At 43.7% G+C, this 26,639-nt stretch overlaps 2 protein-coding genes across 2 annotated transcripts; one reads left to right on the forward strand and one right to left on the reverse strand.

The window, feature by feature from the left end:
- Positions 1-1,993: 1,993 nt before the first annotated feature.
- Positions 1,994-23,908, reverse strand: GTPBP4 (GTP binding protein 4). Its single transcript, XM_046678494.1, has 17 exons — positions 23,723-23,908; positions 22,217-22,387; positions 19,301-19,404; positions 19,080-19,216; positions 17,650-17,750; positions 16,319-16,411; positions 15,448-15,639; positions 15,306-15,371; positions 13,039-13,128; positions 12,022-12,132; positions 10,254-10,331; positions 9,818-9,869; positions 8,943-9,043; positions 7,060-7,257; positions 6,006-6,071; positions 3,698-3,841; positions 1,994-2,759 (listed from the first exon to the last, which is right to left on the reverse strand). Exons 1-17 carry the CDS (start codon positions 23,768-23,770, stop codon positions 2,607-2,609), a joined length of 1,905 nt encoding a protein of 634 aa, XP_046534450.1. The 5' UTR covers positions 23,771-23,908; the 3' UTR covers positions 1,994-2,606.
- Positions 23,823-26,639, forward strand: LOC124248147 (uncharacterized). Its single transcript, XM_046677999.1, has 3 exons — positions 23,823-24,191; positions 24,407-25,104; positions 25,450-26,639. Exons 1-3 carry the CDS (start codon positions 23,823-23,825, stop codon positions 25,691-25,693), a joined length of 1,311 nt encoding a protein of 436 aa, XP_046533955.1. The 3' UTR covers positions 25,694-26,639.

Raw genomic sequence — 26,639 nt, forward strand, 5'->3', positions numbered from 1 at the left:
AGTGGTTACTATGTTTGTATAAAAGATCTAGTAGATGAAATAGTCCACTTTGATACCCTCTTATTTCTTTAGTCTAAGCAGGTTCCCTTCCTTTCCTCTTGGCCATCTAAGTTATTGTTGTCACATCTTACTCCGTTTTGTCTTGTGAGTTTGTGATTAAAATGAAGTGATTATAGTTATTTTTGATGCTGCCTTTCCTTCATCTTCAATGTTATAATAGTTTGCTAACCTCTTCTGATAGACATAGTTTTCTGATTTTGTCTGTCAGTATCTCCTTGCTCAAGGCTTTGTAAACTCTTTTTTTCAGGGATGAGGGCATTTTGATGGTTTCTTATGGGTAGTTTTGCTAGATAGAGTATTCTTGGCTGAAAGGTTTTGTCTTTCAGAATTTTGAATATATCACTTCACTCTCTCCTAGCCTGTAGGGTTTCTGCCGAAAATCTGCTGAAAGCCTGATGGGGTTCCTTTGTAGGTTATTTTTTTCTGCCTTCATCCTTAATATTTCTTCTTTGTCATTGACTTTTGCCAGTTTTACTAATATACGCCTTGGAGAAAGTCTTTTTACATTGATGTAATTAGGAGTTCTATTAGCTTCATTTATATGTAATTCCAGTGCCTCCTCTAGGTTTGAGAAGTTCTCAGCTATTATTTCTTTGAACAACCTCTCTGCTCTTTTCTCTTTCTGGAATACTTATAATCCTTGTTACAATTCTTAACTCAGTCAGATATTTCTCAGAGAATTTCTTCAGTTCTTTTTAGTCCTCCATCTGCAGCATTTATATATTTCTGTCCTCTAAATTACTGCTTTTGTCCTCCATACTATCTGTTTTTCAAGGACTCTAGATTTTTCTTTACCTTATTCATTGTTTTCATCTCCAACATTTGTTTTTTTAGTTTCAATTTCTTTTGTGAAGAATTCCCTCTGTTCATTTTTATTCCTGAGGTCACTAAACTGTCTGAGTTTTCTTGTAAGTTGTTGAGTTTCTTTATAATTATTTTGAATTCTCTGTCATTTAAGATTGTAAATTTCTGTGACTTGAGGATTGATTTCTGGGTACTTGCCATTTTCCTTCTGTTCTGGAGCTTTAATATACTTCTTCCTGCCTTTTGATGGTGTGGACTTTTGCTGTCACATAGTGGTAGCATCTGTTTGCAGATTCTACCTTCCAACACTGGGGTGGCAGGGCAGGAGCTGTGTTTTCTGAGCCACCTGCAAACCCTGGCAGATGTGCCTGCCTGTTGGAAGCTTTGCCGATGGCCCGTCTGTGTTTGCCTGCTGGCTGCTGCTGCTTTACATATGTATGTGCAGGCGTTCTGGCAGGGTTCCCCTGCTCTGGCTGACTAGCCGAGCTGGTCTACCTAGAGGAAGGGGTGCTTTCTTTCAAGTGCGTGATCCCGCACATCCCCATGCCACACTATCTGCCTAAGCGGGCTGCTTGGCTTGGTGTGGATGCCCCAGTGATTGCTTAGCTGCCTCATTGGGGAGCATTTCCATGGCCTGGAAGGTGTCCAAGAACACAAACATTCCCACAGAGGGCTACCTTTCCCCACCTTCTCCTCGCATGGTTGTGTGCCAGCTGCTGTGCAAGGTCCTGTGCCCTAAATTGCTGCCACTCAGGAGATTCCTTTATCTCCTTGCACTACCTCCCAGCGGGGGTCCAGCACCCTCACCTTCAAATATAGAGCAGTGTGGATCTCTCACATGTCTACTGTGTTACGTGAACGTCCTCTGTTGGTTTATGAATGTCCTTTTCATTGTATGTTAGTGGGGAGAGACTAAGAGATGGGCTCACTCGGCCATGAAGCTGACATCACTCCACCTATTTTCTGTTCTTTTGATAGTGGCCATCCTAATGGGTGTGAGCTTATTGTGATTTTAAAAACAAAAAGGAATTGTCATTTATTTTTTCACCTGTTTATCTGACCAAATCAACACTAATTTGTAACTAAGTCAACAAAACAAAACAAAATAACCCTAAATAAATACAAACTATTTTCTTTTAGAAATTTATTTTGGATCAAATAGTTGAAGACGAATTACATTGGTACTCTGTACAAAAAGACTAGAAAATAATTTAGCCCTGGCATTCCAACATATAAACTTGCATTTGCTCCTGTGTCTGCAGGACAGGAATAGCAGCTTTCTGCCCATGTCCACAAGTGGAGAAGTTTTCTTTGCAAAAAAAGACTATTCATGTGCAGTAAACCAAAGTTCCCTCTTGCAGAAGAAAAGATTTTTCTCCATCAAAAACAACATAATGCACAACTAGAAGGACCCGCAATTAAAACATACAGCTATGTAGTGGGTGGACGTCGGGAGAAAAAAAAACCACATAGTCAAATCAATACATCTTTCCAGTTCTGCAAATCTGAAGCAATCAAAACTCCATTAAATGCAGAAACCACTCTCTACTCAAAATGTAATATGCAGTGATAAAAATGTCCCACACCTGTATAGTTAAGGATTAACCATAGTTCTAAGCAAAGCAACAACTGCTATTGTTATTTTCAGTTTATAGATCATGACTCCAATTTTATGAAACCATACCATACCAAAACAAGAAACAAACAACAGTCTAGCTAAACTGTTTCAGCTGACAAGGACACTATCTCCTGTCCTTTTTACCGGCTTTCCTCTTTCCAGAGAGTAAGTGCTTGGGCTTCATATCAAATACATGTCTGTCTGCCTCGCCTTTCTTCCCCAAGCGATTCATCTTCTTCTGAGCATTCTTCATCATAGTCTTTGCTTTCTTCACCATCTATAAAGGAGAAGAAACCATAAAACACATTAGCTACCAAAACTAAATTTCCTCATGTATCTTTGTTACCTGTCTCAGTGGTCCAGGTCTATTCTGTGGAGAAGACCTGGTAAGTCTCACTCACTACTGTTTTCCCTCAGACTCTCCACAGTATCTGCAGGAATTCAACCAATATCTGTGTATAAAGATGGGGTAAAATTATATCTAGAGAAGTTTTGTACCTAGAAGGACCAGACACATTTTAGATCTGGAAGATTAGATACATCTAACTCCCCCTTAGACAGAGAAAGAAACTGAGATTCCGGCCCATGAAATTGTACTGCTCACATCTGACTGATAAGTGGCAATGCTGGTATTAAAATCCAGATTTCTAGACGGAGGTGCCATGGAGGAATGGAAAACACAGGCTTCTATAAAGAAGACTGCTGCAAGTTTACATACAGAATTTCTCCTATGTCTAAACTTTCAAAATGCTGAAACTAATACTGTTTGTGTTTTTTAAATAAAAAGAAGCTTCAGCAAAAAAGACTGTGTACATCCAAAATGTCTTTCCCAACAGACTGGCCAAAACAACTCCCTCTGGTCTGGTTACCTGCATGGGTTTGCGGCTCCCAGGCCTCTAGGTTCTGATCAGGGTCCATTTCCTATCACAACTGTAAATGGCTGGGACCTAGACTAGATCGCCTGGTGCCTTATGACGCCATGCTTCTGTCCACTCCTGAGAAAGGACACCACTCATGGATGCTGTACCTAGGGCAAAGATCCAGGGACACCCACTGTACCCTGGCCCAAGCTTACTTTTTGGGGTGCAGAATGCAGCTAATCCCCCATCTGCCGTCCCTGCCACTCCAAATGAAAGGTGTGGGTGTTTTGCCCTGAGTCTCATGTAATTAAAAGCAGAGGCTGTTGTTTTTTAATGACACATTACAGAGACTAACCTTGACGTCCCGAAGACCAGAGACATCACGTGGAGTTCGAGAGCAACTGCGACTCCGGGCTACAGAAGAGGGTGGAACAGAGTCTTCCCGGTTTCTTTTCCTAGTAACACTCCGAGATCTCCTGGCCTGGACTGCATAATGGGCCTGAAAAGCAAACTTCAGTGCCTCAGTACCCCAGCCTGGCTTCCAGACTTAGTGACAAACGTGAAATTACCCCGATGAGGGAAGAGAACAGTTAGGAGCTTTTAGAACCATTATAAAATAAGGTAAAGGTCTTTAAAATACGGTTAATTTCACATCAATTACTGGTCAAACATTCTTTTTCACTTAACACAACTACTTTATATTACAAAGCTGATTTTAACTCCATTTAACTAAGTTTACATAGAACTGCCCATTCAACAATGTTTTCCCTTACCCTAGGATCATCGGATTAGCATCAGAATTTCTGTTTTAGACATAAAGAGTCTCTCTCCTTCACCTCTCCATTTTGGGGTTATCTATATGAACACAGAGTGATAGCCATGAGAAAGTTCAGCCTTGAGGCTAAGCAAAGACATGCAGACTGCTAAGGACAGGCTCTGTGGTCAGTCCCTGGGCAAGTCAGCTCTGCTCATACTGGTCATAGGTGCGTTGTTCACCCTCGTTACTGAAATAACTATGTAAACTGATGTAAATAACAGGGAAATAATAATAATACAACTACCATGAAAGTCATGTAGGCAGTGAGCCTAGCAGTTAATAAACAACTGAAAGTCAGAAGCTATATATGTACATTAAAATAGTACTCCATGTGGGGGCTGGCCCTGTGGCCGAGTGGCTAAGTTCATGAACTCTGCTTCGGAGGCCCAGGGTTTCACTGGTTTGGATCCTGGGCACGGACCTAGCACCGTTCATCAAGCCATGCTGAGGCAGCATCCCACACAGCACCACCAGAAGGACCTACAACTAGAATGTATAACTACGTACTGGGAGACTTTGGGAAGAAGAAGAAGGAAAAAAAAAGATTGGCAACAGATGTTAGCTCAGGTGCCAATCTTCGAAAATAGTACTCCATGTGAGCAAGATACTCTCATACATTGCTGATTAAAACCCAAATTAGTCCACGCTTGTTGGAAAAAAACCTTAACACAATGTTATCCCTTTTAGTAACTGCACTTCTGGGGATCTGTTTTGAGAAAATAATCCAGAATATGAAAAAGTTCTCTATATGAAGATGTATATTATGCTCTGGCATAATTCATCAAGCAAAAACATTAGAATTCATAATAGGTATCTGAAATGCCTTCTAATCTTTGGGCTCCCAGGAAAATAGTTCTGAAGTATTTATAGCCTAAGTTCCTCTCACATTGAGAAGCTCAATAACATCTCATCTTTATTTGGTAACTGAACCGAAGCTAATGAAAGCACTGTGTAAAGACTAGTCACCAAAATCAAAGTCATAGTTTAAGTAAAAAAATTGTATAGAACAATATAAATTTATCTGTTTTGTTCTCTTTGACATTTTATTCCAATTCGTACTTTTCCCTATGCAAATTCTTCTATTTTCTTGTATACTTCTTACACATCATCCTACATTGTTTGTGGAGACACAATATGAATTTTTAAACTGCAAACAATCCAAAACGCCTAAATAAAGAAACTAAATGTTTTTACTCAATTAAAAAGGTGAGAAAATGAAAAATGCTTATACTACAATGAAAAGTAGATGCAAAAATGTACATGTCAACCTAGCTTATTTTTGTGTGCTGTAACCACAAGTGATCTTTTTTCTTTCTAAGAAGTTTTCAGTATATTCCAAATTTTCCATTAACCTGGAATGGAAGATAATGTAAATAGATATATAATAAAACACTGACATGAAGCAAAAAAACAAAAGAAAAAGAAAACGCACTGGGGCTGCCTCTTGTAACTGAGGTGAACTGAAGCAGAACATTGGAGTAACACCCAGGGGAACCTCCCCCAACCCCAGGGATGAATTTTAATTAAGGACGATGGAGCATGCAAGGTCTATCTACAACAAGAACTAAGTTTGGAAATACCATCCTGCACCAAGAGCACAGTCCCTTGAGCCAAATGCCCCTGAACCAGTCCCTGAGGGAAATGGACAAAACAGTGTGCATCCTTCAGTCCTTAACTAGCCACTACTAATCAAGATTCATGCTAATGAAGCTCCTCAATGGAAATACTAAAATTCTATTTTCCTTTTTAGTCAACTCTGTAATCCTATTGGTTTCTAGGACCCTAGTTTTTAAGAGAAAGCTGCATCCAACTTTGTAAGCATCTGAGACCATCTCTGCACACTCACATTGTCTTTATCATCCATGTCAACACCAAGGCTGCGCATCTCATTCTCCAAGACTTTCCGCTGAACCTAAAATGGTGTTAAAAAGGATATTTGTTTTAAGCAAAATTAGTTTGATGAAATGGGCTCATGTTCATGTTTTTGGACAACTCATTAAATCCCATGAAAATCCGTGAACATCCGGAACGTCATCATTATTCTTCCTCTCTCATTACACTTTGCCCTCCCTCTTTCTTCAGGGAGCTGCCCTTCCATTTTTGCCATGTCCTGTGGTTTGGGGCACCCACAGGACCTAGCCTTACCTGCCACCCTGACAAGAGCGTGCAGCAGGAGAGAAAGACACCTAATGAAAACAGAGCTGGGAAGTGGAAAGAATCTTGACATCATTTGATCCATTCGTGCCTAAAGTGCAATTCTCCCCACCCTAACCAGTCATAGGAGTCAATAAGTTGCCTTTGGATTTAAGTTAGATTGGGTGAGGTTTCTGTAAATTGCAAAAGATGAGTCCTGACTAATAAAGAAATTATAAAACAAGAACATGTGAATTGATGGCTTTACTTCTACATATCATGAATTAGGAAATTAATTTGTACAACTGCAAAGTACTTGAATCTAATAGTGCTGAACTTCAAAGTCACCAAGAAAGGGTATAATAATCAAGCAAGCTCAAAAATTAATATATACCAAGAAAACAAAGTACGAACAGGGGCTGGCACAGTGGTTAAGTTCGCATGTTCTGCTTTGGTGGCCCAGGGTTTGCTGATTCTGATCCCAGAGGCAGACCTATGCACCGCTTGGCAAGCCATACTGTGGCAGGCATACCGCATGTAAAGTAGAGGAAGATGGGCACAGATGTTAGCTCAGGGCCAATCTTCCTCAGCAAAAAGAGGAGGACTGGCAGTGGATGTTAGCTCAGGGTTAATCTTCCTCAAAAACAAAAAGTATGAACAATCTTAGGGACACACATGAGTTGAAATGCTGTATTTAGCAATGACTATACAAGAATCCAATCAGCAAAGAAACAGGCCATGCCTCTTTGAAGAGACATAAAACTTGCCTTCTTTGCAGTTCGAGGCATTCTGGGTCCCTGTGTATTCTTCTCTTTGGATTGCAAAATTTTCAACTTCTTTTTTTCTCTAATTTGTCTTGCCAGCTGTCGGATTTCCAACATTTCTTCATCTTCACTTTCAGATTCACTGTCGTACTCTCCAGCAGCTGTCCTTAGCTCTTCCTCTTTTTCCAACTCTTCCAATTTCTTTAAAAAGAGTTGTAATTAAACAAAAGCAATAATGAAAAACTGATACACCAGCATAGCAACGCTTATATGGGAACAAGGTTTCCACTAAGCCTTTCAGGATGCAGTGAATGCCAGGGTTGTCTCAGGTGGGCCTCGTCTTACATGCCAGGGCTTACCTCCCAGCTAACAGATTCTGTGAAGAAAATGAAGACGGCAGGAACGCTAAGCTGACAGCATATTGTTAACTCTTCTGTGTCATTTCTTTTTCTCATTTAAAAACAATTACTCCAAATACCAAGATTAAAACCATGCGGACGTCACCTCCCTCATTCTCCACCACTCCCAGCAGGTATACAAAGAACCTCATTTCTTGAAAAACTTACAACATCATTGTGAACTGGCGTTACACGACAACAGCCCATTTATCCATCCTGCCATCCCAAGATACCACCTCACTGCCTTTACAATTACAAAAACAAAAAAACTATGTGTATGTATATCACCACCTAACAAATAAACCTTTACAGAAATCTGACAGTCCAATGTGCCCATATCAATAATTATGTAACAAGTGCAGAGTAGGGGAGGCCGGGAAGAGGACAGGCCAGGCCAATCACAGGCTACGCTGAACCGAGACTAAGGAAACTGGACACTACACAACAAGAGAGAAAGCAAGAGGCGTACCCAAGAATTTAATGGAGAATAACATTTGAAGGAGATTTCTCACACATGGGAGTGTGGACAACAAAATGAAAAGCAAGAAGACCAATGAAAGCAAAGGCAGTGAGGTGAAGTAAGACGCCAGAACAAGGACTATTTCAGAAGCGGAGCAAACAGGAAGAGAAGACTGAAAGAGGCGTACATTAAGTTTACTCCTTGGATACCCAGATAAATCATGATGCTATCAACCAGGTTAGCTTCTGGAGCAGAAATGAGTCCGGAATGTAGGGTATGAAGAGCTTGCACAGATGTCGACAACCAGACTGAAATGTAAATTCAGGACAGCATTTGGGAATTGAGGATCGGAAAGTACTGAAACGTACACTGCAAATATTTTACAAAGTATCTTTTTAAAAAGCTTGAGTGAGGAGAGAAAGAACAGCAACTAAAAGAGGACACAGGGTTTAAGAAAGTTTTTGCTTTTCAGAAAAGATGAGACAAACTTGTGGACACTCACATGCTAAGAAACAGCAAATGGAGAGAGGAGTGAACAGGAGGAAGACATCGGTGATGGAGAAAACTCCAGAGAAGACGAGAGTGGGCCAGGTCAGAGAGCAAGCTGAGCCTGCACCCAGGGCTAAACCTCTGTGGTGAGAAGGCCCCATGGGGGAAAGGACAGAGTGAGAGATCAGGAAATTCACACCCTACAACTCTATTTTCTTTCCAAAGGGGCGCCATCTGCTAAGACTGGCAGAAGGAAGTACCAGCAGGTTTGAGGAGTCTGGAAGGGGCCCGGATGGAAGAATGCCAGCTGGGGGGAAGAGGATTAATGGTGCTGCGCCCATGGCAGCCTAGTTGGCAGAATCCTGGAGTCTCAGGACACCTGGCAGGAGCAGGCGGTCATGATCAGGGCCGGGAGGCTTGGTGGGGGTAGAAGGAGCGAGGGGAACAGACAGAGGTGAACCCAAGGTTATGCTCATACCTTCCAGTGGTTGCATTAAAAAGGACTAACAAAATAACATAATTTAACGAGTGACACAAACCTGCATGACATCAGGATCAATATAATCAGCTATATTATGGCCTTCCCAGATCTCGGGTATCTTATCATACTTTTCAGATGAATTCATTATATCCCAGTACTCTAAAGTTAAAAAAAAAGTTATTTATAGTTATTATTATCTTCAACTACTGTGTGACCAAAATGAACTGTTAACTTATGCAAGTCATGTCACTCTATAAAGACTACAAAGCATTTATATTCGACACCACATAAGCAAAGCGACATGCTTATGAAAGAATTACTCCAAACATTTCCCAGGGCCATTTGGTATCTTAGGAGCAAGTGACCAGAGAAGGAACACAAAAATAAAAAAGAAGATACGCTCAAAGGAAAACAAAAGGCACGAATAACAGATTACTAACAATATCAAATCGTTCAGCATTTATAAGCTATGAAAGCTACAAAAAAAATCCCGGTATCCTAAAATGACAGAAAACTACCTGGAAGAAATCTCACAGAGCCCTGTCAGTATGCAACCCTTCATCTTTAAGAAATTAAACAAAACGCTGGAAGACTTTCATTCATTAAAGTCCTTTCACAGTTTTCTTAAACACTTTACAAGCAATTAGCATTTTAAAATAACAGGGGCTGGCCCAGTGGCACAGCAGTTAAGTGCGCACATTCTGCTGTGGCATTCTGGGGTTCGCCAGTTCGGATCTCGGGTGCAGACCTGGCACCGCTTGGCAAGCCATGTTGTGGCAGGCATCCCACACATAAAGTGGAGGAAGATGGGCACGGATGTTAGCTCAGGGCCAGTCTTCCTCAGCAAAAGGAGGATTGGAGGCAGATGTTAGCTCAGGGCTAATCTTCTTCAAATAAAATAAAATAAAATAACGATTACATTCTAGCCCTTACTTTGAAGATCCAAAATATAATCATCTCCCATTTCTAGTTCAATATCTCGTTCCTGCAATGAAAAAACAAAACAGTTAAAATTAGCTCTATTTGACCTTTCAGTTCCAGAAATGCTGAGCTCCCTCCTTGTCCCTGTGAATCATCTCTTCTCCAATCTAAGAGCCAATGCTTTCAACACCTGCGAGGCTCAGCTCCTTTACCTGGCAGGAAAGCTGCCTGGACCATCCAGTGGACCCTATCTGTTATGTATATACTTTACTCACTGCCATCTCCCATCCGCGAGGGTAGGGACCTTCATCAGATTTCACGGCCATGTTCTCAGAGCCTGAGAGCACGGGCACCAGGTGCTCTCAGCATGTTCATGCTCTAAGTCTCCACCCCTCCTGCATGCACTGCCTTTCTGACCCTCTCTAAAAGGAAACCTATAGCAACTTACCCTTTTCCTCTTCGGCTCCCCAATTTCCATTCTCTTTTTGCGTGCCACCACTCCTTCTGGGATGAAAGGGGGCCTCTCCTGAGAAGATATTATTAGAAATATTTATGTGAAACGCCTTGCTAAATGCGAAAGAAACACAAAAATGAAAAAGTAGGAGCAAATTCTCCATCTGCAAGGAAAATGCAAAACCGTACTCAGACTAATTAAAAATCAACAGATGATCAAGGGGAGAGAACAGGACGCAGGGCCAGTTTGGGCAAGGAAGCCAGGAGGGCTTCACAAGCCAATTCTAAAGTTAATTTACAAAAAAAATAAACATCAAGATTTTCAAGAAAAATTATGGACAAGGAAAGTGATCAGGAGAAATAAAGCAGATGAATGAGAAATTTAGACATAATCCAAGTACATATGAGAAATTCAATGGAAAACACATTATCCAATCATTAGTTGTGAGACGAATGACTAGCCAGTTGAAAACAGAGCTGGGTAACTATCTCCGCTTGCTTTCTAAGAACAAAATAAACTCAAGACTGAGTGAAGAGTTCCATTCAAAATAGGCAAAATTTTTAAAAAACTAAACATCAAAATATAGAAGAAAAAATAATTCTTAAAGAGTATTTTTGGAATGGACAGTAGGCCTTTCTATACATGACACAAAACTCAGCAGCCACAAAGAAAATATTAATATACATGCTAATAGTTTAAAAACATGTGATTCCTTTGAGGTAAAAAAATCCCCCAAATCAAAAAGAAAAAAATACTTATAGAACATACAAGAGCCTGATTTCCTTAATATAAAAATTACAAATCAATGAGTAAAAACCAAATGACCAAAAGAACCGAAAAGACCAACAAGCACCTTAAAAATGCTCAACTGCACTAATCATTAAAGAAATACATCACAGGGGCCAGCCCCGTGGTGGAGTGGTTAAGTTCACAAGCTCCACTTCAGCAGCCCAGGGTTTTGCTGGTTCAGATCCTAGGGACGGACAGGGCCCCGCACATCAAGCCATACTGAGGTGGTGTCCAACACAGCACAACCACAGGCACTCACAACTAGAATATCTAAATATCTACTGGGGGACTTTGGGGAGAAGAAGCAAAAAAAAAAAAAAGATTGGCAACAGATGTTAGCTCTGATGCCGATCTTTAGAAAAAGAAAGAAAGAAATACGTCACAGTAAAACCATCTTTAACCATTTCAATCTATTAGACTGACAGAAGCTAACACCCATTAATGATGCAGAGAAATGTGCATTCTCCAACTGTTCACAGTGGAGAATAAACTAGTAAGGCATTTTTTGAGGACAATGTGATTTTCAATGCCATACCTTAAAATTTACTCCACAGACATATTTGCAGTTAAAAACAAACACGTATGTATAAAGATGTGCTCCTGAGCTCTGTTTGTAATGGCAAGAAAACGAAAATTTTAAAAGAACCTAATACAGTTCTGTTAATTTTTTAAAAAGTTATGCTTATATGCCAAAAATATTTCTGGAAGGACAAACAAGACAGAGTTAACAGAAACTGCCTCAGGTGGAGTGAGAAGGTGGTTTTAACTTGGCATTTTAGACTTTTTTTTTTAACTTTTCAATTCTTTATGATATACATGTCATACATTTCATTCTGAGAAAGAAACTAAAGACCACTCATGAAATCCATTTGGATCTGCGACTCCTGGACAAAGGCATGTGGTGCTGTCCACTGACCATATCAGTAACACTACACTATCTTATCTCAAAGGCTCTCTGGAAAGGCAACCTTACCTTATCATCTCTTTTGTTTGGTATAGCTAAATGCAATTTGTTCAGCACCTCATTCACTTTATTTCCTTTCATTTTGGTTTCAACTCGATGAGCCAAAAGCCTGTCACAAGCCTAAGGTGAGAAAACAAGGCACCGAGTCACAAGGCATCCTGTGGCAGCCTCCTGTCACATCTTCCCAGGAGGAACCGGGAACCAGCGCCCTGTTAACCAGCAGATTATGTCCCAAAGGTTTAGAGCATGCTGTGCAATGTTCCTCAGTAGTGACATCTGGTGGCTAAGTCCTTAGGACTACCCTGAGGTCCATGTAACTACTCTGGGGCAGACCATACTTCCAGGAGAAGGCATCTTTCTCCCTTTCCAGGCCAGGCCCAATCGGAGGCAGAACCCTAAGGCAGTGCTGCCACAAAGCTTGCCCCAAATGCTCCCACCTCCCATCTGGGGCCTGTATCCCACCAGTGGTGACCCTCACGCTAGCTAAGTAGTGTCCCGAACTAGATTCACGTCCCATCTCAGGACTCTGACTGGAGTAACTGAGCCCTGAGAAAAACCAACAGTATCAGAGCTGCCCTTTCTATTTCAGGTAAAAATAGCAATGAAGGAAAGGTAATTAGAATCACAGGTGAAATCCAACAGGCAATGCCTCCTTAGGCTGTTCTTGCTTTTCACACTATTTTATTGCCTTCCGGTTTTAAACAGGTTCCACAAAAACTCCATGTTTTCATGACAGCGCCCATGGAAGTACTGGCAGGTCAAAAGACACAGCAGACAGTGACCTAAGTTATAATTACCTATAGTGTGAATCTAAGTATCTCTTCAAATCCCTATATTCACCTGGGCAGTTGGGGACCTCGGGTTAAGTGAGGGCACTTACACTCATTTCTCTCGCCTAGTTATACTACTACCAGTGCTCAAGGTCAATACCACCTAGAAAGAAAACATTTCCCCCGCCAACTGACTTTTCTGAAACAAGAGAAAGACAATAAAGAGGTCAACACCTGCTTGTAAGGAAGCACTGACCTCTGTTTTCACTTTAATAACTCCCTCCTCCGTGAGGGTGCTGGTCTCCACCACAGGAAATCCTTCAGCCTGCAAATCTATAAATATTTTCTAGGAATACAAAGGAAAAATGAGAGATGCATTATTTCTAGTTCCCCATGAACAAATCTTACTGTTCCTCAACTGGGTGTTATAAATGCTAACGAGCACAACATCTGTGGTTTGTTTTTGAACTTCTGAAGAACAGACATCTCTCCTAAACAGTTATCTGATCTTTCCATATATTCTTCTCTAATTAGGAAAATATAAATTACTGGGAGGATTAAACCAGACTATAGCAGGCAAACTAGAGGCTCTCTGGAACATTCTGTGAGACTTCACCTTCCAAAAAGAAACTTGACAAGATCAATAAACGGATTTTTTCCCAGAATGTTTTCAACGCTATTTTTAATAAAATATTTGGTCTCCCCAGGCTAAGAGAATTCCTTAGAAAACACAAAAATGTTTATGAATCTAGCTACATATAAATCACTAAGACTCTAAGAGAAGGGACTTCAATTGTGTGTCCCTCCACCAATGCCATGTTGATACCTCACTGAAGATGCGGCCAGGTTCAGAGGCAGGTGACCACGCCCATGGTAGTTAAGCTTCTCATGAACAAGATCTACTTCCTTACTACACGGTCCAACTTACCACTTAGGACTCCCTCCTCCACTGGAAAGATCAATGGTCTTGGAGAATACCAGGGTCTGAGAGCCAATCCCACCAATGACTAGCACATGACCCTGCATAAGACACTACATCTGCGTGAGCTTATGGTGACAGCATCCACCACGTGCATTATGAGGCAATAACTTATGATGCTGCTCTAATGAAGTTAGAAGCATGGATAAATAGAGGGCAGGCTGCAATACCGTTACAGCGCCCACTACCCACCTGCTTTCTAATTCCATTAAATCTCCCTGACAACGTCATTGGTAAACAGCCCAATGATGCAGCTGTTACTATCACTGATTCCTGAAAGGCGACCTCGTCCATCACAGCTGGCAGGGAGTGAAGCAGAGACTGGAGCATGTCTAACCACTGAGCCTGAGCATCTGGCACAACATCCACTCTCAGCTTTCCCAGTGTTCCTGCCTTCCCCTCTTCCCCACCCTATAATGCTTGTAGCCTGGAAACCTGAGACTGCTCGATATATATTTAGGTCCTTTCAAAGACAAGCAAATTCTCTGATGTCAGTATTTATATAATTAGTAATTTAAAAAATACCCTGCAGTGCCCCAAGGAACCGAACTCTTACCAAGTATTAAACATCTAAATAGAACAAGACAGAGACACTGACTGAGAAGAGAGCAGCACACCCCTCCCTCAAGAGGGTCTCCTTTGATGTGGTAAACGACTACACTCTAGGAGATGTGGCCAGATGAGTTCATTATTCCAGTGCAGTGGTTCTCAAACTCAAGTGTGCATCCACTACCTGGGAGTACATTCAAATCCAGGTTGCTGGGAGCCTCCCCAGTTTGTGATTTTGTAGGCCTGGGGTATACCCAAGAATTTGCATTTATGACACATTACTATGGGAAAGCAATGCTGACGCTGCTGGCTGGGGACCATGATAGGAGAACCACCGTACTAGTGCAATGCTTCTCTAAGCACGTATCCTGAAATATGCCTATTAAAGAGGGCTGCAGGGTCAAATTATTTTGAAAAACTAGGGCTAACAATATTACTTGCCTCTTGGAAAATTATAGCAGACAATGCACACTCACGGTTCTGCAAAGTGTGCCCATGTTCCTTCTCCTCCATTCACTCACTCAATTCCCAAACTTATTTCACCACAGAACAGAAGTGGCAGGTATGTAAGTAACACACATGAAACCCTTCCTACCTAAAAACTTATTCTGCAAAGTGCTGCTCCAGTGCACTGGTAGCCTGAGGCCTGGAAGAGGCAAAGCACACCTTAAAGTGCTTTCTTTTAAGGCACCAATGTAAGAGAACAATCCCTTCCCAAGGAAGCACATCTTCCAAAGGTTAAATGCACCGACCTGTTGAATGCATGGATGTTTCCATAGCCTCTACAACAGAGTAGGAATCGGGAAATTTCGGTTTTAGTTCGCCACTAACTAGGTTTTTATAACATTATGTCAACTAAACCAGAGGATGTTATCTCAACTGTAAAATAAGAAAACAGGACTAGCACTGCTAACACTCCTCCTAAATTTTTGTTGCCTGAGATGAGATTCAGAATTGGTTAAGTAAGAAATATTCAAAATGTTAAGATGATTTACCTGATCGTCTTCAGGAAGTTCAGCTATCCTCTTTACATCACATTTGTTTGCCACAACTATAAGAGGCTAGAACAAGGGAAAAAAATAAATTATTACCTCTACACTGCAGGTTATAAATGAAAATACTGGTTATCACACTTACCTTGTTGATAAAGAGGGGTCTGATATTCTGGAAGAGCTCCAGCTGCTCCTTCAGCCCATGCCCACACTGCTCAGACAAATCCATCACATACAGAACTGCGGCACGCAGGTGGGCCAGGGCCGTGATGGCCTGCATTTCAATGGTGTTCCGATCCTCCAGAGGGTGGTCCAAAATCCCCGGAGTATCTACAACCTAATTGTTAGATTCATTACTCCAAAGCGTCCACATTCACAAACTTCTCGTCCAGCACATCCTAGAGGTCACTCACATACCCAAACAAGTCCTGAGAAAACTGGTAAATAAAATGTAGGTCTCCCAACCAACTCTACTAAAATAAAGCAGTGAGGAAAAAGTATATAATCTTTCAATATTTAAAGGAATGGTGGAGGGACCCTGAGAGCTCACTAAAGAACTAGCCAATGACCTTGAGAGAATGACTCCTCTTTTCATTAGTGACATCATAAAATAGAACTGGAATAACTGGCAAACACTCCCATGGTTTAGGAATTACTTCATCATCTATAAAATTCAAGTCAACTGTGGAAACAGATTGCTTCCCACTTTCAAATAGCTGGCAGATGCCATTTCTAATGACAGAGTCAGAACAATGACAAGGAGATTTTCATTTCATCAGAAGCACCATTGTTACACTGTTAACATAACACAGAAAGGCGTACTGGTAGCTGGATACTTCCCCTGAATTCTATCAGAGAAACAAGGACTGCCCTCATGCAACCTTAAAGCTCAAATGAGTTTTCTCCATGGGGATGTTCCTGGCAACCCTGAGAATCTATCCTACCTCCTCAGTCTTCTCATGAAAATCAAACTCCATTAACAAAACCACCAAGACATCTGTTTAAAGAACTCTCACCTGCCAACGCAGATACTTATAATCCATGTGCCCGACAAACAGAGACTTGGTTGTGAATGCATAAGGTTGGACATCCACATCTGCTCTTGTCACCTAAAACAAAACAAAACTCCCACAATCACAGAAGTTCTACAGCTTGTTTGCTCTTAAATAATGTAAATGTGGCACCTACATGGTATCAAGACTAATTTTTTTGGCAGGAAAAATAAAAGAGAGAGCCCTCACATGATTAAACTGCTGTGGACAGGAGCTACCACACTTTGACAGATGGACAGGCTCCATTTCCTCATACCACTGGGCCAGTGAAGGAAGGGTCTAAATCAGGGATTATGAGGCAAGGCCCAGTATTTAGAAGACATCCATCAGCTTCTCCTCTCATCCTCCCCAGACCCAGCAATGCCCAACAGAACTTTCTGTGACAATGGAAACATTCTACATCTGGACTGTCCAATACAGGGCCTGCTAGCCACGTGTCCTCATGAACTCTTGAAACATGCTCAGTGCAACTGAGGAACTGAATTTTTTTACTGTTTAATTTTAATTACTTAAGTGGCTGACACCCCACAGCACAGGCTTACAAGTGTTTGAGACATTAGCTAGGTCATTGCAGAACTTTGGCTTATCACCACGTCATGGCAATTTTTGGACTAAATAAAAACCTACAGATCTGCTTAAAAGTCAAAGTGGTTTTGGCAGCAAGTATCCACAACACACGTAACAATTGTTTTTTGGTATCTTTTGTTTTGTTGCTGGCTGCAAACTAACATTTTAAACAGTGTTTCTACTCTCTTCAGGTCCCTCAAGTTCAGCTAAATTGTTCTGAAGCACCAAGTTACTTACATAATACCTCTGAGCCCCAATTAATAAACTTAGCCAGTAAAGAAGACGCAGTCATTTACTGTTACCTGGACGAAATAGCTTATATGAAAGTTGATACAGCAACCAAAGTGACATTCACCCAAAAAATACCTTCAAAGACTAGGAAGTCCAATTCAGCAAGTGCAAGCTGCTATAGTCAACAGTATCTCCCATGACACTACCATTACCAAAATATGCGGAGACAACATATCCTGTGAGAAGCTCTCCATGTGTCAATAAAAATGTACTTAAATGTCTCAAATCCCTTACAAATCTGTAGGACACTTACAACAATCAAAAATAAAATGGTTTCTGTAAGAGCAATATAAATCTAGGTTCAGACAGAGCCAATTTTCCCTTCATGGAAACGGCGTTTTAAGCCTAGGGCAGTTGTCCTCCACCCAAGATCAGGACATGGCAGTGCTTTGGCCTCAGGTCCTCGGTCACTATGTTATCATCAGAGACAGACCAACCTTATTGATGAAGCTGGACTTGCCAACATTCGGGTACCCACACAGAAGCAAGGTCCTTGTATTCGGGTCAATAGTTGGCAGACGGGACAAATGCTGACGCACTATGAGAAGTTTAAATTAAATGTGTTTGATTATTCATAAGAAAAATTAAGAAACTCAAAAGTTTAAGATCTGCTTGACTTATACTCCAGGCCCATGGTTGTGTTAACCTCACTCCAACATTTATAACATAAGTGACAGAGAAAATACAAATGAAAGAAAAAAGTAGTAGTTGCAGATGCAGCATGGTACCAAACAGTATTTCCCAAATCTGGCTGTACCAAGAATCCTATTCCTAGGCCCTACCAACTTGGTATCCCATCCAACAGGTCAAAGGTGGGGCCAAAAACTTGTCTAAGAAGTGCCCAAATGATTCTTACTAAGTGAGATGATGTTTGGAAAAGCATTTTTGAAGGGGGCATGCGCATCATCACTTCCTGGCTAGGCAGTGGGCTATTTCCACGTAATGACCAATCCTCAGGTGCCTCGTCTGCAAGGCACACAGCTCCAGTGACACTACTGGGCTACCCTGAGGATCACACAGATCAGTTGAAGCACTGTCAAAGAAGTCAAGTACTACAATCTTGTCACAAATTATTTGTCAGATGCACAGTGAGAGGGAACAAAACCAACTGAATTAAAAAAAATTGTAATGTAGGGCCTGCCCGGTGGCTCAGCAGTTAAGTGCGCACGTTCTGCTTTGGCAGCCCAGGGTTCGCCGGTTTGGATCCTGGGTGCAGACACGGCACCACTTGGCAAGCCATGTTGTGGTAGGCGTCCCACATATAAAGTAGAGGAAGATGGGCACGGATTTTAGCTCAGGGCCAGTCTTCCTCAGCAGAAAGAGGAGGATTGGCAGCAGTTAGCTCAGGGCTAATCTTCCTCAAAAGAAAAAAAAATTGTAGTGTAAAAATACAAGCATGTAAAAAGGCAAATATCTGTTTCAATAAAAATCCTACTACATTAATTCAGAAATTGTCCTATTAAGCAAAACTATCAGGTGGCAAAACTGGAGTAGCAGTTTAACGCAAACACATATTACACAGAAAAGCATTTAAGAAAAAACTAGTGTCAATAATAGGTAAAGCTATGAGTCAGTTTTATATTTTTTTGGTATTGTCCTGTGATTGATAATGTATATGCCTTACTTACTAAATATGATAAAAAAATTTCCTAATAGTGCTATTAATTTATAAGCATTATAAGTGCTAGCTGCTTTTTTAATAACTAGCCTGGTAGAATTTCTTATAGGATAGTCTGGGAAAAATAATTTGACCCTGTCATCTCTAAAATAAGACATAAACAAGTATTTCAAAAATAAGTTTTCAACAAAGATCAGGTAGCTTAATCAAATACACTAAAAACCATTTTTGCTTATGCATAACGAGTACCTTGTTCCAAATATTCCAAACTCTGCTTCTGTCTCTTGATAATAGTACACATTCGCCCAAGGGCAGCACGCTTCAGCTGCTTGCAGCGGTAGAGAGAATCACCATATTTCATAAGCCGCACATAATCTTTAGCAACACTTAAAGAAATAAATAGAAATATCTAAGAATTTTTTCACTTTTGACAATAATTTAAAAGATACTACCTTAAGAAGATACCTTACTTGTCCACTAAATTTTTGGCAATGTTTACTTGTCCAAGAGCCAATTTGTAATGATCTTTGTCATAGAGAATGTTCATCAAATCAGCATAAAATGGATGGATATCCTATAACAAGAAAAACAACAGTCATTTTGATACAATAGTTTCTCATCCCTCCAAGTAAATAATACTTGAAGAGTTATTTTCTAGGGAAGTATGTCACACCTTTTCCTCTTCCCTCACACCCCTAGCATCTTCTCCCCAGTCCTCTCTCCTGGCTAATGACTGACTGTAGTTTTCTGAAAAAAAAGCAGCAGAAAGCAGGGAAGCAGGCGCAGCAGTTACTTCTGCCCACACATGCACCTGACCCATGCCCAAGAAAGCTTCCTTGATCCCCACTACTGTCCTTGGACCTGGCCAAAGCCAGATCTCCATTTCTACATTAGACCCATCCCCTTACTTCTCAAGAACTGAGCTCCAGAAATTCTCCCTTCTCTACCTGGCCATTCCCATCAGCTTGCAAACATACTGTTATTTCCCAGAAAAATTCTCTAAAAGTTTTAAAACTCCCTTGAACCCACAATCCTTCCATTTCTCGGCTTCTTTTTTTGGTAAATGACACGAAGAGAAATACTGTCTTTTCTTTCCTCCTACTCTTCATAAACCCAATCGAGTCAGGACTGTCTCTAATCCATCAAAACAGCTCATCAGATCACCAGTCACCTTCCAATCCTCGTTTATTTACTAGACCTCTTTGCAGCATTAGGCAGCTGGCCACTCATCCTTCTTGATACATTTTATTCAACGGCCTCGGGACCCACTGTGGCCACTCCTCAAACTCCCTTGCTGACTTGTGCTCCCACCCCAATGTTCAACTCGAGTTTCTGGAGCACATTTCTTTCCACACTCATTTCCTACGTGGTCTCATGGAGCTCCGAATATGTCTACATTTTCACAGGTCCCATTTTTACATCTCCAGGCCAGACTGCTCATGAGCCTCAGACTGCTCGGCACTTCTACCTTGACAACTTACCCACATCTCATGATCAACATGTACAAACTGCTCTCCCTGTCCTCAAATCTGCTCCCCTTCCGTGTCTCGGTGAATAGCAATAGCACTGCCCAAGGTGCTAAAGCCCACACCTGTCTTATGAGCAAATCCATTAGCTCCTCTTTCAAAGGATACCCTGAAGCCAGCCACTTTACTCCTTCACCACCACTAGTCATCTAAGTTGCTGCGTTCACCTCTGAACGGTCTCTTCCCACACGGGCCAGTCATCCTCTAAAGCTAAGTCAAAGCACAGCATGTCCCATGCTCAACTCCGACTGCTCCCTCAGGAACAGAATTTAAGTCCTACACAAGTCGCCTTGCTCCAGCCACTACTTCTTTGATCCATCTTCTAGTGCCCTCCCTCTCACACATCCTGCCCGGTCTTCCTGCTCTTCAGAGACATCAGATTGTAGACCTCATGGCCTTTGCACTTGCTGTTCCTGTGCCTACAGTACACTTTTCCCACATAGCTGCACGGCTCATGATCTCACTTCCTTCAAGTCTCTGCTACAAACTCCCTGCTCAGGCACTCCCTACTTTCCTTTCTCATCTGACACACTCTGTATTTTCATGTTTACTAGACAAGGATAGCGACCTTTCTTTAAAATTACCGTTGTATTCCTAGCACCTAGAAGAGTACTTGAGACATGAAAACCATTTGATGAATGGTAACATACTCTAACTCTCTCCTCTAAAATTGTCCTCAGACTACTCACTCTAACTAAAAACCAGGAACAGAATGTTTATAAATTTAAACCTCTAATGTAATAATAAAAAAGATACCAAGGATGAAAAAGGTAAAATTTCTTACAAAGAACCACAAAAACCTGGTACTAAGTAGATCAAGGTATTTTCTGTTTGCTCAAATCAGGTGCTTCCTAACACCAAATCAGTTTAGAATAATCTCATTCTTACATCTTTTTTCATCCCCAGGTACTTTCTATAACACCTGCCCTATCGCCAAAAATTATTCACTCATTCAACAAGCACCTATCAAGCACCTAAGTCCTAGAGATGCATATAAGTGCCTGTCTGCTAGCAGAATTTACTTTTTATTTTAAACACTTCGGTATTTTTTTAAACAGCCATCATTACCTTTTTCAATGCAAAAGAAATTCTGGTCACATAAACCAACCTCTTCTCTCTGCCTTAACCTACCTTCAGAGACTATTTCTGGGCAGTGGCAAATTTAGGCTCTTACACTGGCCTCCTGACCCCACATCTTTCATCACCTCAAATAACCCTGCAACCGTGTGACCCCCACAGGGACTTCCTAAGCAGTGTCTGCTCTTGCTCTCTATAGCTAAAGAAATAGGCCAACTGCACTATGCAGCAGAGTGAAGAATTCAACTTATTTGGCTTAACATGTAAGTCACAGCTCCCCACTCGACTTCCTCTTGGCAATGAAGAAAGCAGTCAGTGCTGAACTGATCATCATCAGCTGATGAAGCAGCAAGATCACAACAGTGGCGGACCTCAGGCCACTGACCCAGTGTGAGCCCACAAGAACAGGAGCCTTGGACAAGAGGGAGGAGAGGAAGCCGAGACAAGCCAGTGAGCCACCAGAACCCTAGACTTCCAGATTCAGTCCTCAGCTTTTAAACAGCTTGTGTTGACCCCTGCAAGCCCAGAGGTTACAAACAAAGCTTGAGGAGACAGCTTTGGGCCCCTTAGATGGGGTTTGGTTGGGGGAAAGGAAGAACACTAAGGAATCAAAAAACCTGTGTTCTGTTCCCAGCTTTGCCACTAACTCACTGAGGAAACTTCGACAAGTCAATTATTTTGTGTCCTTCATTATCTGTCAGATGAGCAGGCCAAACTGATTAAACACTGATTTTTCTGAAGCCTCATATTTATATAACCATGTTATCCCTTGGAGTCACTTACATCCAATTTGGGGAAATCGGTTAGAATCTGTGAGAGTCTGTCATGGTAATTCTGTTGAGTAAATTTGACTTTCCTCATGTAAAAATGTCTAATGCGATGAATTTTGTAATGTTTATGAATAACTGTCGGAGTCTTTCGTTGAGTCTTCGACAATGTCAGGTCAATAAAGTCCTGCAATTAAATAAAATAAGACACAGTTACACCAGAAACGTCTACTTTTCATACACTCATCTGAAACCCTCTTAAAACTAGTATCTAACAATAACACACATTTTAAACTACAAACACTCTTCTAACTAAATCTTTAGCCTTCTATATACGACTTTGTTCATCTTTTATAGTCTTTGCCTTTAACAAACACTTAGCAAACAGCTGCTGAATTAAATTTTATCCCAAACTTCCTTGATGTTATCTTATTTTTTTTTGATGAAGATTAGCCCTGAGCTAACATCTGCTGCCAGTCCTCCTCTTTTTGCTGAGGAAGACTGGCCCTGAGCTAACATCCATGCCCATCCTCCTCTATTTCATACGTGGGATGCCTACCACAGCATGGTTTGCCAAGCGGTGCCATGTCCGCACCCGGGATCTGAACTGGCAAACCCCAGGCCGCTGAAGCGGAATGTGCGCCCTTAACCACTGCGCCACCAGGCGGCCCTAGGTTATCTTATTTTCTAAATACCTAAGAACCTTTGAACTTAAGCAGTCAGATAACTCAAGCAAAAATCAGAAAACATTTTAAAGAAAAAGAAACAATCCTTCAGTTTTGATTTGCATATCCTTGACTTTGAAAGCATACAAGATAATCGATAAAACTAAAACCCACGGTTTATAATCTCCTAAAATACATACGGAGACTTTTGCAGGAAGTCCCCAGTGCAAACAGAAACAAAGCCAGGCGCCTACAACACTGTCAGCACTGGGAGGGGCAGATCACGCCTCGAGACCTCCTCTATCCCCGCTCCATCTCGCAGATTCGGTGAACCCTTAAGGCTCCAGCTACCTACTTCATAACGTTTTCCCTGACTCTCCCCCTACTCTCAGGAGTGACCCTGAACATCTGAGGAAAGACCCTAACCCCCGTGGGCCCTGATCTCTGAGGAAGGAACCTAATCTCAGAGGAAAGTCCCTCATCTCTGAAGAAGGACCCTAATCTCTGACAAAGAACCTAATCTCTGAGGAACGACCTAACCTCTGAGGAGGGACCCTAACGTCTGAGGAAGGACCATGACCTCCGAGGAAGGACCCTGACTTCTGAGGAAGAATCCTAATGTCCAAGTCTGAGGAGGGACCCTAACCTCTGAGGAAGGAGCCTGATCTCCGAGGAAGGACCTAATCTCTAAGGAAGGAGCCCCCCCCCGCTCCTTGAGGGGACCCCTAAGCCGGGCGACGTGGACTGGGAGGCGAGGCTGGCGCGGCGGCGACCCCTCTCCCAGCCCCGCCTTGCGGGCCCGGCCCTCGGCGACTTGCGGAGAAAGGCGGGGACGGAAGGCCCCTCGAGCCGCCTACCTTGGCTGACGGCACCACGGTGATCTTCTTGAAGTTGTAGTGCGCCATGCCGCCGGTCTGACACGAGGACCGCCGCGCGGGCGGGCGGGCCTTCCGCCGGATGCGCGTCACTTCCGAGCCCTCCCCGTGTGCCCGGTGCTCTGCCTCAGCCCGCACGGCGCCCCCGGGCGGCCCGGAGGTCCCGCGGCTCGGGCGAGGGCGCGGCCGGCTGGGGGCGCGCGGGGCGGAGCGGCGCGGAGCTCACTCCCTGCCGCGGACGGGGGTCCCGGCGGGCCGGCCCGGGGTCTGTGCCGCCCCGCCCGGTCCGGCTCAGGGGCTGCAGGAACTCTGGAGGCCCGTGGGCCTTGGGGGCCCGGGGGTCGTGGCCGGCGTGGGCGCGCGCGGCCGCGGGGTCAAGCGCGGGCGGAGCTCCCGGACGGCGCGTCGCTTCTGCGCGTGCGCGGCCGCCGCCGCCTCTGCGCTTGGAAACGCGCGCAAGTCCGGTTAAATACGGAGCGCGGCGGGGCGCTAGTCTGCGAGGAGACGCGTCTCTGCCGGCCCGGCCCTGACCCCGACTGCGACCCCGGACGGCGTCTCCACCGGCCCCGGCCCGGGAAGGCCTGACGGCCGCAGGGAGAGCCCCGGCCTGCGGGGCGCTTGCTCCCCCCGGCCTGGACCGCCGCCTTCCTGGGACCGCGTGCGTAGCCTGGCCTCTTCTCGGTCGTCGCCCTCGCTCCCTCCCGTCTCCTCAAAGCCGCCTCCGTTTCCGTGAGGGCTGGCCCTGCGCTGGTCTCTGTGTCTCGGCTCCCTCTTTCGCGGCTCGCTCGCCGGCTGCTGTCTCGCCCTGACTGGAGCTGGTCCGCGCCGGCGGCCTCCGCCTCTCCGGACTTCCCTGGAGCTCTCGCTCAGCCTGTCCAGACTCCCTCCTTGTGGGCGCGTCGCCGGTCGCCCTGCGTGGATGCCTCTGGTGAAGCAGACGTTTCCAGCCTGACGGTTCCGGTCAGCTCCGAACGGCCGCCCTGCGCGGCGGCGGAGGCGGCAGACGCAGCGCTTCTGAACATCACGGGCCCTGGCCTCTTCTCCGCGGAGGTCGGCCCCCCCTCGCCGCGGAGCGCGGTGGCGGGGCGCGGCCCTGACGCCCCTGAGACCCCGGGAGCAGGGCTGAGCTGCCGCGCAGACTGTGCACCAGCGCGATGGGCAAGGCATCCCGGGGCAAAGGTGAGGGCACGCCGAGGGAGACAGGTCAGAGGACGAGTTCGATCCCCAGAACGAGCGGCAGAGGAGAAGCCCGCGGACGGCAGGCCGTGGCGGCCGGCTCCTCTCAGCGCGGGAGGAGGCCGGCGGAGCGGGTGGGAGACGGCGCTCTGGAGTCCGACTGAGCGCGGAGCATTGGGACGCTTACCGTAAGCTGCCGTCAGCACGGCCACTCCCTCAGGTAGCCCCGGACCGCGGCCCAGGGTGAGCCGTGTGTGGGTGTGGCCGCGGGTCAAGCGCTCGTCAAAGCGGTTGAGCACATACCAACTCGTTTAATTCCCACAGCGATCCTGTGAAGTGGGTGGCGAAGCCAGGGCACAGCAGGGCTGGTAAGCAGCCGTGGTCACACAGCTAGTGGGCGGCGGGGTTGGAGTTTGCGCCTAGGGGGCCTGCCCAGCGTCTGGTCAACCGTTAGCTATTCTGCTTCTGAGTCATCTCGAACGCACCTTCAACTTCTCAAATCCTGTTAACGAGCCCGTTTGTGTCATCAGCAGGTCAGACAAGCATGCCTCCTGTGTCTTTGTGGCGTTCCTAAAGGAAGCCTCTGCGATCGTCAGGATTTCCTGGCTACGATCATTTGCCAAACGGCAGCACAGCTCTGCACTGTTCGGAGGTTCCCAAAGGTGTGCGCATGGTCACGGCTCTTCCTCGGGTACCTGTGCGCTCCTCAACCCCACCCACGTCCCCTCGCTCTTATGTGACCTGGTCCACCTCCTTTTTGTTCAGTCCAGTACTTAGACAAGTCCAGTCAATCCTTGGCTTGCGGCAGGCCACTATCCTTTCTTTAGCTCTTAGCTCTAGGGAGTAATTGAACAATTTCTTACATTTGTATAGGACTTTAACATTTACAAAGTGCTTTACTTTTTAGTGTCTCAGTAATATTCCCAACAACTTTCTGATGTGACACTAAACTGAGATTAGAGGCTTGCTTCTCCTTAAGGTCACACAGCACTACATGGCAAACAGGATTAGACCAAGCTGAGGACCAGGCCTCTTCAGCCATCCCATAAACATTTATATAAATGGTTTGTGGAGGAAACAGAATTTTTTTACATGCTAATAACAAATGTCAGTGTGTGATTTTCTTGATTTTATGCAGAACAGTGAAGTCTACTTGTTCATATAGAACAGAAGAGAAACCATTCATTTAAAGAAAACAGAAAGAGGACACTTGACAAAGAGAAAGTGTATTAACATTCATGTTGGAGAATACATGTGAGAGGATTTTATAAATCCTGTCAATGAAAAACTGACAGGTCTTTGATATTTTTACTATTCTCCCAAGAGTTTGAAATCCTATTTGCATAAAACACTTAATAAACACTTGCCACCATGAAGAGTTGAAGGCCCAGGTTCATGTTCCAGTTCTGCACCTTACAAGCCACGGCACGTGAGCTTCAGCAAGTGACTCAACTCCTATCCTTGCCTCCTCTTTTACAAAATGGGGGAAATAATGCTCGCTCTCAGAGGATTGTTTATGGCGGCTAATTATGCAAAAGCATAAGGCATACAGTAAGAGGTATTAATATAATGAGTATCATTAATAAAATTTTATTTGAAAACTTTATCAGGTCAGTTACAAGGTAATGATCTGAGCATTGCCATAAAGTATATCAAATCCCAAGTTTCTTATCAGGGATTCTCAGTTCCTAGGTGTGGCAATAAAATCATCCTTTAGAGAGCA

Source organism: Equus quagga, chromosome 12, assembly GCF_021613505.1.
Source record: "Equus quagga isolate Etosha38 chromosome 12, UCLA_HA_Equagga_1.0, whole genome shotgun sequence".
Taxonomy (NCBI): domain Eukaryota; kingdom Metazoa; phylum Chordata; class Mammalia; order Perissodactyla; family Equidae; genus Equus; species Equus quagga.